This window comes from Micromys minutus, assembly GCF_963924665.1.
Source record: "Micromys minutus genome assembly, chromosome: 12".
Lineage (NCBI taxonomy): Eukaryota > Metazoa > Chordata > Mammalia > Rodentia > Muridae > Micromys > Micromys minutus.
Genome location: NC_137981.1, coordinates 25,703,291 through 25,715,959, shown reverse-complemented (window position 1 = coordinate 25,715,959; position 12,669 = coordinate 25,703,291). Strand labels below are relative to the sequence as shown.

The 12,669-nt window shown below is 50.8% G+C and overlaps 1 protein-coding gene across 1 annotated transcript; it reads left to right on the top strand.

Annotated features, from left to right (window-relative positions):
* Window positions 1-4,949: 4,949 nt before the first annotated feature.
* Window positions 4,950-12,174, top strand: SYT15B (synaptotagmin 15B; the record flags this gene model as incomplete). The annotated part of the gene is made up of 6 exons (XM_080926450.1): window positions 4,950-5,065; window positions 6,022-6,317; window positions 8,616-8,786; window positions 10,344-10,464; window positions 11,342-11,521; window positions 12,032-12,174. Exons 1-6 carry the CDS (start codon window positions 5,038-5,040, stop codon window positions 12,172-12,174), a joined length of 939 nt encoding a protein of 312 aa, XP_080782576.1. The 5' UTR covers window positions 4,950-5,037.
* Window positions 12,175-12,669: the final 495 nt, after the last annotated feature.

Sequence of the window (12,669 nt, the reverse complement as noted above, 5' to 3'; positions counted from 1 at the left end):
AGTCCCAGACAGCTAAAGCTAAAATACACAAACCCTGTTTGGAAAGAAAGAAATAAAGGAAGGAAGGAAGAGAGAGAGAGAGAGAGAGAGAGAGAGAGAGAGAGAGAGAGAGAGAGGAAAGAAGGAAGGAAGGAAGAAGGAAGGAAGGAAGAAAAGAAGAGGAGGAGGAAGGGAGGGAGGGAAGGAAGGAAGGGAGAGAGAGAGAAACTAGGACTGTAGCTGAAGGAGGATACAGAATAATACTGGGGAGGGGGGCTCCTCTCTCATTAATAAGGGACCTTAGCTAACCAGGGAGACGTTTACACAGATGTGAGGCACGATCTTGCCCATGTCTCTCAGTGTGGCCTTTATCCTGCCCTGGCTTCTCTGTTCCTCAGTGATGAGAGGCAACACTTCCTTAGATGGGGGCTGATTCTTAAGGTTAATTGAAAGTGGCCTTTCTTATGAATCATCTACCACACTGAATTATTTATCACCTGCAGGCATTCGAAGGCCTTGAAACTCTTGGGCTTCAAGCAAATCTCCTTGGAAATGCACTTGCCAATAAAGATATGATTTCCTTTTGGCTGTGGAAGAAAAAAGCTATGTCTGCTGCTGTTTCCAGGTTTTCCAACACCAGAGGCCCAGCAATCAGCCAGATCTGAAAACAGGAAATGGGGCTATGGCTGCACCCAGCCCTGGGCGACTTCCATTATGTGAAATTGGCCCAAAGCCAGCCTGGTCTCAGAGCACAGTACAGAGGGAAAACTCCATAGTACTTTTTGACTCTGGCCTAGTTCAGGGGTAACACCAAGCAACATGTCTCCTGGGGACTTATGTGGGCCCATCGGAGTAAGGGGTTTATTTCTACTACTTTCTGGAAGAGCCATGATGGTTTCCTCTTATTTTTAGTTTAAGATTCATTTATTTTATGTGAGTACAGTGTCACTGTCTTCAGACACACCAGAAGAGGGCAGCGGATCCCATTACAGATGGTTGTAAGCTACCATGTGGTTGCTGAGAATTGAACTCAGGACCTCTGGAAGAGCAGTCAGTGCTCTAACCCACTGAGCGCCATCGCTCTAGCTCCCATGGTGGCTCTTTAGTTCCTTCTTCTGAAAGCCCGGCTCCGACCCTCAAGACTAATATGAAGTTCAGCGGAATGTTATAAAATGGGCCTGAGTCACCATGCCAAGACCACTGAGAGCCACAATAAAGAATGAGCTCCCTTCTGCGCCCTGCCTCTGTTCTAGTGAGAAAAGTCCCAAGCTGTGTGAGCTGGCCGGATGAGGAGGATGCGTACAGAGGAGCTTAAAGGATGAGCATGAATCCCAGCAGCTGGTGCCAGGATGAGAAGATGAGAAGCTTCAGGTGCATGTGATATGTGGCCAATGCTGGCATAAGCCACAGCCATCACAGCCTTGGCCCTAGGGATGTGGAGCTGAAGAAGACAAAGTTCTGCCCCCATGGAGGAGCTGATCAGCTAGAGGCAGTAAGATAGATGACAGTCACAGATACGAAGTCCTTAGTTGCCACGGTAGCTGCAGGAACTGTGAGAACGGGAGGCCACTGGAGGGGTGCTGCTTACTAGCTGGCTCTCTGTGGTTTGCTCAGCCTGGTTTCTTATAGAACCCAGGATCACCTGCCCAGGATGGACTGATTCCCATGGTCCCTATCAAGCACTAATTAAGAAACCACAGGCTTGCCTACAGCCCAGTCTTGTGGGAGCATCTTCTCAGTTGAGGTTTCCTACTCTCCGAGCTCTCTAGCCTTGTAAAGCTGATAAATAAATTGGCCAGCACAGCATCTCATGAGATCACCTTGAATGGCAAAGGGGACTTGCAAATGTGCTTAAGTTAAAGGCCTTGACAAGATGAGATTATACTGAGTTGCCTGGTGGGTCCCTGCAATCTTGAGAGTCTTTAAAAGAGAAGCGCTGAAAGAGTTGGGCCCAAGCAGGGATGGTGGCACAAACCTTTAATCCCAGCACCTGGGAGGCAGAAGCAGGTGGATCTTGGTGAGTTAGAGGCTAGCCTGGTCTACAGATCAAGTTCTGGATACCTCAGACTATGTAAAGAGAGACCCATCTCAAAAACAAAACAACACTGGAGAGATGGTCCAGCTGTTAAGAGCACTGGCTGCTCTTCCAGAGGTCCTGAGTTCAATTCCCATCAACCACATGGTAGCTCACAATCATCTGTAATAAAATCTGATGCCTTCTGCTGGTGTGTCTGAAGACAGCTACAGTGTACTCAAAAACAAAACAAAGAGTGAACTGGCTGGTTTTGTGTGCTGACTTGACACAAGCTGGAGTTATCACAGAGAAAGGAGCCTCAGTTGAGGAAATGCCTCCATGAGATCCAGCTGTAAGGCATTTTCTCAACTAGTGATCAAGGGGGGAGGGCCCAGCCCACTTCATGTGGTGCCATCCCTGGGCTGGTAGACCTGGGTTCTATAAGAAAGCAAGCTGAGCAAGCCAGGGGAAGCAAGCCAGTAAGTGACATCCCTCCATGGCCTCTGCATCAATCAGCTCCTGCTTCCTGACCTGCTGAGTTCCAGTCCTGACTTCCTCTGGTGATGAACAGCAATGTAGACAGTGAAAGCTGAATAAACCTTTTCCTCCCCAACTTGCTTCTGGGTCATGATGTTTTGTGAGGAATAGAAACCCTGACTAAGATATAGACCCAGAATCAAAGGTTAGAAAAGGCTGCAAACTGGCTTTGAAGATGAAGACGACAACTCTAGTAAGCTGTCATAGCAACTGGAAAAGGACTCCCCACTGAACTTCCAGGTAGAGGCTACATGAAGGCACACCTCAGCCTCCGACCTTGGAACTGCTGTCACAGCAGCAGGAGGAATTAACTCGTACAGATAGATGTCTTGTCTAACTAACAGGAACACCGGGGCCTGGGATTGGAGAGGCTCCCTGGAGCCAAACTGGGCTGGAGTCTAGAAGGAGATGCAACTCCCTCGAAGGAGATGAATGGTGACCGCAGGCTCGGCTCATGCCAGGGTCACCATGTGTGAGATACCAGAGGCGGAGTCCACTGTCAGACGCTGGTGCAGAAGATTCTGCTCTATCCTCAGTGATGGGAGTAAGCCCTCACCTGGTAGGGGCGGCAGGAAGCTACTCGTGCCTCTGGCAAGGGTACCTAGGACCTACCCCTCCCGGTGCTCTTGGTTTCCGGACTCTGAGCCCCTCCCGGCCCGGGCCAGCACCAGGGCGGAGCGTCGCCGTGACCTGGGGCGCTGGAGCCCAGCCTCCTGGCGACCTCTCAACAGCCTTTACTTTCTGGAGGCTACACTGTTGGAGACGCCCGCCTGCTGGGTCCCGCCGCGCTGTCTAAGCAGCAGCCTGAGTCTTAAGAGCACTGGAGCGTCCGCCCAGGAGCAACCCCATGGCAGGTAAGTGGCCTCACCTCCTACCCCTGTCCCAGGGCACGGAGTCTGCTCTCCACAACAATCTCGGAAATGGAGTGAAAGGTGCAGCTAGCTCTTCTCAGTGGCCATTAAGATGTGTACCGGTCCGCTTTCTCACCAGCTATCTAGACCCTGAACTTGGGAAAGCCCATGCCCACAGTCCCTGCAACCAGCCAGTGAAACCAAGCCTCTAAGCTTTGTTGATAGCTCCAGGCATAGTATACAGAGTCCCCGAAAATGTGGGAGTCCAAAGATCCTTAGGTCTCCATTTCTCAAATCTGCCAAACACGTTACAATGGGCGTCACTGCCTGCCACCTTCTACTGAAAGCATGAGTTCCCCTCGACAGAGGGCGGCGGGGGGAGGGAGGTGTGCGCGCGGGGGGAGGGGGGGGAGAATGACTCCACACTGCTTAGAGCCTGTGGAGACTCCTATCTGATTCCAGGTCTCCCCGCCACCACCCACCCCCAAAACTGAGCTCTGCCAAGCTACGGGGCAGTGATCCCTTCCTAGACTTTTCTTAAGTGCATGGCACCCACACCCAGGCTCCCATCCAAACCCTAGCAGGGACCCAGGGAAGTGGAGGCTCTATGTGGGAAGGTTTGCTTTCTGCTCTGGAGTACAGCCACCACCAAGTTCAGGGCTCACTGTTCCCAAGGGAAATCTTTTGGGCTGAGACCAGCAAACATCCTACTTATGTGCCATTCCTAGGGGTAGGGCATGGTCTAACTCTGCTCACTCGCAAGGACAGAAGTGTGTGAGGTGCTGGGTGGTTTTCCTCATCGGGCTCACAGCCTGCACTGGTGCTCTCTGCCTCAGAGCAGCTGGCCTTGGTGGTAGGAGGCATCATTGGGGGGCTGCTGCTGCTGATCGGAGTGAGCTGCTGTCTGTGGAGGAGGCTGTGTGCCACCTTCACCTATGAGGAACTGCCAGAGACCCCAGACCCAGCCACCACCTCTGCCTTCAGCAGAAAAGAAGACAGGCTCTGCCAGTACACTGGGACCCCGCCTGGCAGGTGAGGTTCTGGACCATTCTTTCTCTAAGTCCTTGCTTGAGTACTTGCCGGTGGGGTGGGACAAAGTGGGAAGGGAATGTTTTGTTGTGGGGTGCTTATCTCAGGCCATCAGCATGCTGGAAACTATGCCAAGGAACCCCCAGAAACCTAACAATAAGCTGGAGGCAGGCTTTGTAAACCCCATTTTCCGGTTGGGAAAACTGGCTCAGAGGATATAAAAAAATCGATCCAGTTACCACAACTAGGAATTAGAAGCCAGACAGCCTGTCAGAGGCTGCACTCTGATTCCCACATCACATCACACTATTATGGGTAGACAAGCTCTTTGTGTGTGTGTGTGTGTGTGTGTGTGTGTGTGTGTGTGTGTGTCCTAGCATAGCCCCAGAAGTGATGCTCTTGGCTCTCGCTGGCTCTTCTTTCTCCAGCCTCTGGCACTTAGCCTCTTGGCTGAGCATTGAGGTCACATAACTCATTTTCTATCTACATGTGGTTTCCCTTCTTTTGGACAGGCTACCAAGTATACCATTTGTGGTACCCCCTTCTCACCGAGGCCAAGACTGGGTGCCCCTACATGGTGGTGACTGGGCTGTGACCCCACAGGACCCCTGCCCTGTCCCAGAGCACATGACCTGCACCTCCAGTGCCAACCCTGGTAAGTCCTCCCAGGGGCAGGGACTGATCTAGCTAGGTCTGGCCATTTGCTTTCATTCCTGTGGGTAGCCCAAGGATGCCAGCGTTTCTGGTACTTCATTCACTAAGTACCTGTTTCACTCCATACTCATTCATATGCTGTTGTGGAGTTGAACCTCACTGTGTTCCACCCTCTGAAGGGGAGGGAACTACAGCCTCACTTGTAACTGGGTGTCAGCAGGGCTTTGTCCAAGAACAGAGGCAGCAAGAATTTGATGTATGAACCCATGAGAAGGCTTGTTGGGTAAAAAGCACATGCCACATAAACATGACTGCTTACATGTGATCCCCAGATCCCATGTAAAGTGAAAGGAAAGAATGGGCTCCATGGGATTATTCTCTGACTACACACACACACACACACACACACACATACACACACACACACACACCCTCCATGTCATATGCATGCCCATACACACACATCATATATATGCATGTATGTCATACATACATATATACAAAAACAAAAAATGTAAAGGGTTCAATCTAGAATTGGAACTCATGCATGCCCTAGTACAGAAATGGACTGAGTCCTGCCCCAGGCTGATGGACTGATGAGAGGGCGGAAGGATAGGGAGTGAAAGCAGAGCTTAGCAGTCACTCCTTTCCTCTGAAGATCTCCCGAGATACAATGCAGCTATCCCGTTCTAAGTCGAAGAGTTAGAAGAAAGGCAACATTTGGTCACTATCCTTCCTTAGACACTGCAGAGAGAAGCCGGGCGGGTGCTGGGGATGGTGCGCCAGAAAAATAAGCCCTGGCCTCCAGGGATGAGGGCAATCAGAGGGACAAGTGGAATGACTCTGGCATCTAATGAGCGGCCTGGCCATGCTGTGGGTGTACCAAGAGCTGGCCACTGTCCCCCCATAACCCTGACTTTCTCAAGCCGGCCTGACCTCCCTCCCCTTCTGTTGTAGGAGCTGCACGTGTGACCAGGAGTATCAAGCCAGAGCTGTACAAGTCCGCAGAAGACACGAGCGAGACCGACTTCCCTTATGGGTGCCTGGGGCGGCTGTGGTTCTCCGTGGAGTACCAGCAGGAGTCGGAGCGGTTGCTGGTGGGCTTGATCAAGGCTCGGCAGCTGCAAGTCCCCTCCGAGACCGGCAGCACCTTGGTGAAGCTCCACTTGTTGCCTGACGAGCGCCGCTTCCTTCAGTCCAAGACCAAACACAAAACGTGCAACCCACAGTTTGACGAGAACTTCCTCTTCCAGGTACTTCTGGAGCAGAGGTATCCAGTGCCCTTGGGCTCCCTGAGAGGGAGCGTTGTGCAGGATAACCTGGCTTCCTACAGCCAGGGCTTCCCAGCCCTCTGAGACATTATTTGAGCTTTCTCTGCTTTACTCAGAGGCAGGAGCAGGATCTACAGGAAGTAGCCCCTGGAGATGAGGGTTTTTTGGTTTGGGGATTTTTGTTTTGTTTTGTTTTTAATGAAGCTTAGAGAGAGGTGGTCAGAGACTGGGTTCCTCCTGTCCTGGCTGCCTCGGGGGAAGAAGAAAGCAAAAGCACATTTTGAAATGTCTACTGGATGGGCTCTGCCCCTGGAGCTGTTGAAAGAGACCCAATGCCCTGGGCATCATAAGCAAGGTCATCCAAGGAAGACCCTCAGGCCTATTTGAGTTGGGGCAAAAACTGCCTGTCCTGTTGGGGGTGTCAGGGACAGGAGCCATGGTTGCAGCCCGTTGATGCCTTTCTCACACCCTGGGTCTGAGACTGGGTAAGAAGCCTGCGCACCATGCTTGCAGCAGCCTGGGAACCACGGCATGTGTACAGGGCCTCCCAGAAGGACCTGGCCATCGGTCTTGGACAAACATTTCTCAAGAGCTGTGCAGCACAATGGCCTGAAAGGAGAGGCCAGGCACTTCCAGAGAGGCGATCACAGGGGCTGTAGCATGGTTCTGGCCTTCCTCCAGGAGGCTGAGAGCTCGGGAGAGGTGTGGCCCAGCCAGAGGAGGTCCTCTTACCGGAGCCAAAGCTGGGAGATGCAGCAGGAAAGCCTGCTCTGCTCAGCTCACTTCCCTTTTACACCAAAGGGTCTCATTTGTTTGTTTTTGTTTTTGGGGATTACCTTACTTAGTATTTATTCAAATTTGGTGTCTTGCTCTTTTTTCTTTCTTTTTCTCCTCCTTTGCTACAGCTTGATGCTAAGTCCTTGCCATGGGGTATTTTAATATTGACTTTTTAGTATTAATTTTTCTTTATTCTTGAGAATTTCAAATATGTGTTTCCAATACAGCATGATCATCATGATCATATCCTCAATGCTGCTTCAAGTACCTCCATCCAAGCACAGTCCAAGTTTGTGTCTTTATTTTATTTATTTATTTATTTATTTATTTATTTATTTATTTATTTATTTATTTTTGAGACAGGGCCTCACTGTATAACCCTGGTTGCTCTATATAGACCAGGCTGATCTCTCAAACTCAACTGTCTCCCAAGTGCTGGAATCCATTCTTACATTCTTCGATTTCTATTAGATGCTTCCTGACCCTTGGATGGGGAGAGGGCTAAAAGGGTGTTCCCTTTAGGGATGAGCACTCTGTCTCTTATTATCAACAGTTTAACCAACTATCCAACCCCAACTTTATCCCAGCCTCCATGCTTTGGGAAGATGGATCTGAAGAAGCAAGTCACTACTGTTTGGCCATCTGCTGTAGGCCAGACACAGAGACTGGGATTTTACCACCTAGACAAGAAGAATCGTGATCCCACCTCCACAAGACTGGGTCATGATTTTTGGCATACTTTTTCTGCAAGCAAACACTTTTCAAGGGCAGATTCTGGTTACTAGGGTACCAAGGGGCCCCGAGCAGCAGTCCTCTCAAAACACTATGAGGGACCCTAACACCCTCCTTACGGCATCCCCCTCCCACTGAGGATCTTACAGCTCCCCTCTCCCACTAAGGGCTTTTACAGTCCTACACCTTCCAAGAAGGACTGCTTCAACCTTATCTGGACAGCCCCTGGAATGTAGGGGAAGAGTCTTGATAACAAGACCCAGGTAGGCACCATAACGGCACTTCCCAGGGAGAAGTGTCTTATCTGGACAGTCTTGGAATGAAGGGCATAGGTCCTGAGATGCAACCCACTTGGCAGCAGCCAATCGATTTAAAAGTCAACTAAATCCACCAATGCTTGCATGCCTAGTCACCATCGCTGTAGCCCACCCGTTACTAAGTGTATAAAAACTATACTGACGGAGGGCTCAGGGTTGCCTCTCCTCTGGATGTAGGCCATCCCAGTGCACTGGACTAATAAGCCTCTTGCTTTTGTATTGATCCCCGATCTTTCATCTCATTCATGGGAGCCTCAAATAGATAAGACTCAATTTGGGTCTTACAACTGTATAATGAGTCTCAAGCCTTTGTCTATGTATACACTTCCCCAGGTTGCTGAGCCTTACTGTTGAGAGGGGTTCCCAAGGAAGCATGGGTTTGGCTGTGTATCCCGTCTCCAACATTTTATATTATCCCAGACTTGACCCTGGCCGGGGTCCTCTCCTTCCTCAGGTATCCAGCAAAAGTGTCACCCAGAGAGTGCTGAAGTTCTCTGTGTACCATGTAAACAAGCAGAGGAAGCACCAGCTCCTGGGACAGGTGCTATTCCCACTGAAGAATGAGACCCTGGAAGGGGACCAGCACCGTATCCTCTGGAGAGACCTGGAAGCTGAGAACCTGGAGGTAAGATGGTCACCAGACTCATACCACTTGGTATCAATCAGCATACTGTAGGTAGCCAAGATATGCACAGGGCCACCTGGCACCACCAAGCCAGCATCTTCCCTCAGCACATGGTTACCAAGCTACAGTGACTCAGGGAGGTGGGCTCAGGCCCTACAGGAGAGGATGGACTTTTACCTAAGCAGACGCAGTATACTGAGATCCCTCAAGTGATAATCGGGAACAACTTGAAAAGCCACATCTGGGAACCAAGTATGGTGAAACGCCTTTATAATCCCAAAATCCAAGATGCTGAGGCAGAAGAAGAACATTATTTTTAATTACATTTTTATTTAACTATTCGGGGGTGCCATGGCATACTTGTAAGGACTGGAGGACAACTTGCAGGAACTGTTTCTCTCCTTCCACCACATAGGCCTTGGAGATTAAACTCAGGTAGTCAGGTTTAAGCTGCTGGGCCTCTGCACTAGCTCATATTACAAACTGGAAGCCATCTTGGGCTAAGTAAGCGAGACTCTAGCTCAAAAAGAAATGCACATTTGGATTCTCACATGGGTCAGAGGCCGTGAAAAGGGACACAACAAATGGGAGAAAGCCTAGGTCCAGGGAAATGTTTATCTCCTTTTTTCCATTCCTCAGGGAGGACCCGTGTGAGCCCAAACAGGTTTTAAAATCTAGAGACTGAAAAAAAAGTCACAAACTTTTTTAAAAATCCAGAGACTGGGCTCTGGCCCATTACTACAGGTTGGAGATCTCTTGTCCAGAATGCTTAGGTCTGGGAAGGTTTCAGATTTTAGATAATTTTTTCAGACTTTGCAATATTTAAATATACATAATGAAATATCTTGGGGGAGAGTACCCAAGTCCAATTCAATGTGCATTATACCCACATTAATCACAATGTGCAAGTATGTCTTTATAAAGTATTTCAACTAATTTTGAGCATATGGGAGTAGAGAAATGGCTCCGTGGGTAAGAGGGAAGAGTACCTGGAGAAAAGAGAACCTGAATTCACATCTCTAGCACCATATAGCCTGGCATACAGCCTTATGACCCTGTAAGTGGGCACTGGGGAGTGGAAACAGAGTCTGGGAGCTGGCTGACCAGCCAGCCTAACTCAGAGGACTTCAGGTTCCATAAGAGACCCTGTCTCGAGGCATTAAATGACAGAGGCAGAGAGTGATAGAGGAAAGTGCCCAAAGTCCTCTTCTGGCCCTGCATGGACCTGCACATGTGAGCATACACGCACATGCTTATATGTGTGTGCATGTGGGCATGCACACACACTGAGAAGCGTAAAGCAATGTTTCGTGATATATAACTTAACATTTAACATTTGAAAGGTTCTGAGTATCAGATCATTTTAGATTTGGGAATGCCTATGTCTTCAAATACCCAGACATCATTTTTTCCTGTCTATAAAATGGGTGCAGATCTCAAAGGAAACCATGTAGGTGTGTCAAGGGCACCTGTACAATAGAGAAGGGAGATCATTCTGAGTTCCTCTGTCACCTGCCAGAGTGACAGGAGTGAGCGCTTCCATCTCTGCCTTCCTAGCCCCCCTCGGAGTTTGGTGATCTCCAGTTCTGCCTCAGCTACAATGATTACCTGAGCCGCTTGACTGTGGTCGTGCTCCGCGCCAAGGGTCTCCAGCTCCAGGAAGACAGGGGTGTTGTCAGTGAGTCACCCCCGACTCCCTCACCCTCAGTCCTAGAGAAGATTCCTCCTAGTGAGCCTACCCAGGTCTAGGCAGAGTCTAACGTCCCTACCTGGCATCCAAATTGTGCTTCATGTGCCTAAGAGCAAGCACTCAGCACTTCCTTTGCCCTGCCCTCCCTCCGTGGATCAAAAGTCTTTTCTAAGGCAACAGTAGGAGCCGAGGGCTCTGCCCTGACTGGAGACCTTGCCCTGTCCCTCCTGTTCCTCGGTGCAGTGTCTTGGTTCTTTAAACTGCCTTCCCTACCTTGCCTGTCCCTTTGCTGCAGGTTCAACTCCCCCACCCTCCCATGCCTAAGGAAAGGCTCCTACTCCTTGGGGGTGCTGGTACCCATATAGTGCTGCTGCTTCCTGGCCTTCCAGAATCCTAGAATCAGACACTGACTCTGCTCACCTCATGACCCCCAGCCAAGTGGAAGATGCTTGCTACCTGCTGGAGTTCAGAGCATCCGAACTCATCTGCACCCCACCCCGAAGCCCTCGGCTTCTGGATGGGCAGGGATTTAAAAAGACCCAGAGCCTGAATTCCCGATAGGCAATGCTTTCCCAGCAGGGAGGCTGGGCTATGGTGCCAGGTTCCAATAAGCTGGGTCAGAGGAGCATAAAAGCTTCTGGAGTCAGAGGAAGGAAATGGAAGCCAAGTTTCTGTGGGTCATAAAGGATCACACTCTTTGTTTGCTCCAGTCACATTCGCTGGCCAGGGCAGCCGGAAATCAGAAAGTGGTGCGAACCTGGTGCTTACGGAGAGGGCGCATGCCCTTCTAGCCAGGGGTCCCACTTTAGGAGCTGAGCTTGTGCCCACTTCTCCTGCCCACTAGTGTTTGTGCACTGCCCCACAGGCGTGTTTGTCAAGGTGTCTCTGATGAATCACAACAAATTCGTCAAGTGCAAGAGGACTTCGGCTGTCCTGGGCTCCGCCAACCCTGTGTACAATGAAACCTTCAGCTTCAAGGCTGATCCCAACGAGCTGGACACGGCCAGCCTTAGCCTGGTGGTGCTGCAGATCACAGAAGGGGACAGTAAGGCCTGGCGAATGGGAAGCAGGGGACGTGGTGGTGGAGCGATGCCCAGCGGGGGCTACCTCAGTTGTAGGCAGCACTCAATGGCTACCCTCAAGTGGAGTTGTCTCTGCTTCTGATTAAAGAAAGTAGCTCTCAGAGAGGCCGAGATACTTGCACATGGGACCTTCTCCCTGGAGGCAGATGATGATAGATATTAATGCCTGATGCTCTTGCCCAGTGTACGGAGAAGCAATGGAAGAGGCCTTCCTCCTATAAAAGTGCCTTCTCCCACAGCAATTCAACATGTGTGGGGTTTCACGTAGCCTGGGGTAGTGAGGGACAAGGCTGCAATGCAAGCTCTCACCTGGTCTCCTCCTCCAAGGTCGGGGGGGGGGGGCAGGTTGGGAACAGTGCTGGGTGGCTCATGCTTAGGGAAGAGGAGCTTGCATCTCAGAGAACAGGGGATGGGAAACAGGTCAGCGCAGACCTTAGGATTAAGAGTGACATGGTTTTTTCCCTCTCCTGCAGAGAGCTACCCACTGGGCCGTGTGGTAGTGGGCCCGTACATGTACACCCGTGGCAAAGAGCTCGAGCACTGGGACGAGATGCTCCGCAGGCCAAAGGAGCTGGTGAAGCGCTGGCACGCGCTCTGCCGCCCCACGGAGCCCTGAGCCACCGTGTCTCCATCAGTGTATGCAACACCACAGCATCGCCATCTCGTCTAACACTCGGTGCACTGTGGGGCTAGCCTGAGCCAGTGGCTCGAGTGTTCATGTACAGGAACAAAAAGGGACACGACCCATTTTCGGCCAGTATTTGTGGCCAGGAGCCTCTCCCAACCCACCTAAACCCTCTGGACCTGATCATCAAGGTCATGACCTCAAACAGGATCTCGGAGGTTGAGAACTCATGTTCTGTTGGGTGGAGCTGAATGGAGCACGGCACCTTGGAAAGCTGGTGGGGGGTTGAGTCCCCAGCTGTGTTTTTCAAGCTGGGCTTTGTCTGTCTTCCAACCAGCAGAGCAAACAAACTGTGGGCCACAACAGGGAAATACCTGGTGAGCAGCCCACCCACATGCCAAGAGGTCAAGGAGTAGTCTGCACAGCTTGCTGTGTAACCCCTCCCTGGAGTCATTAGAACACATGGCAGCCAAAATTGCACGACAT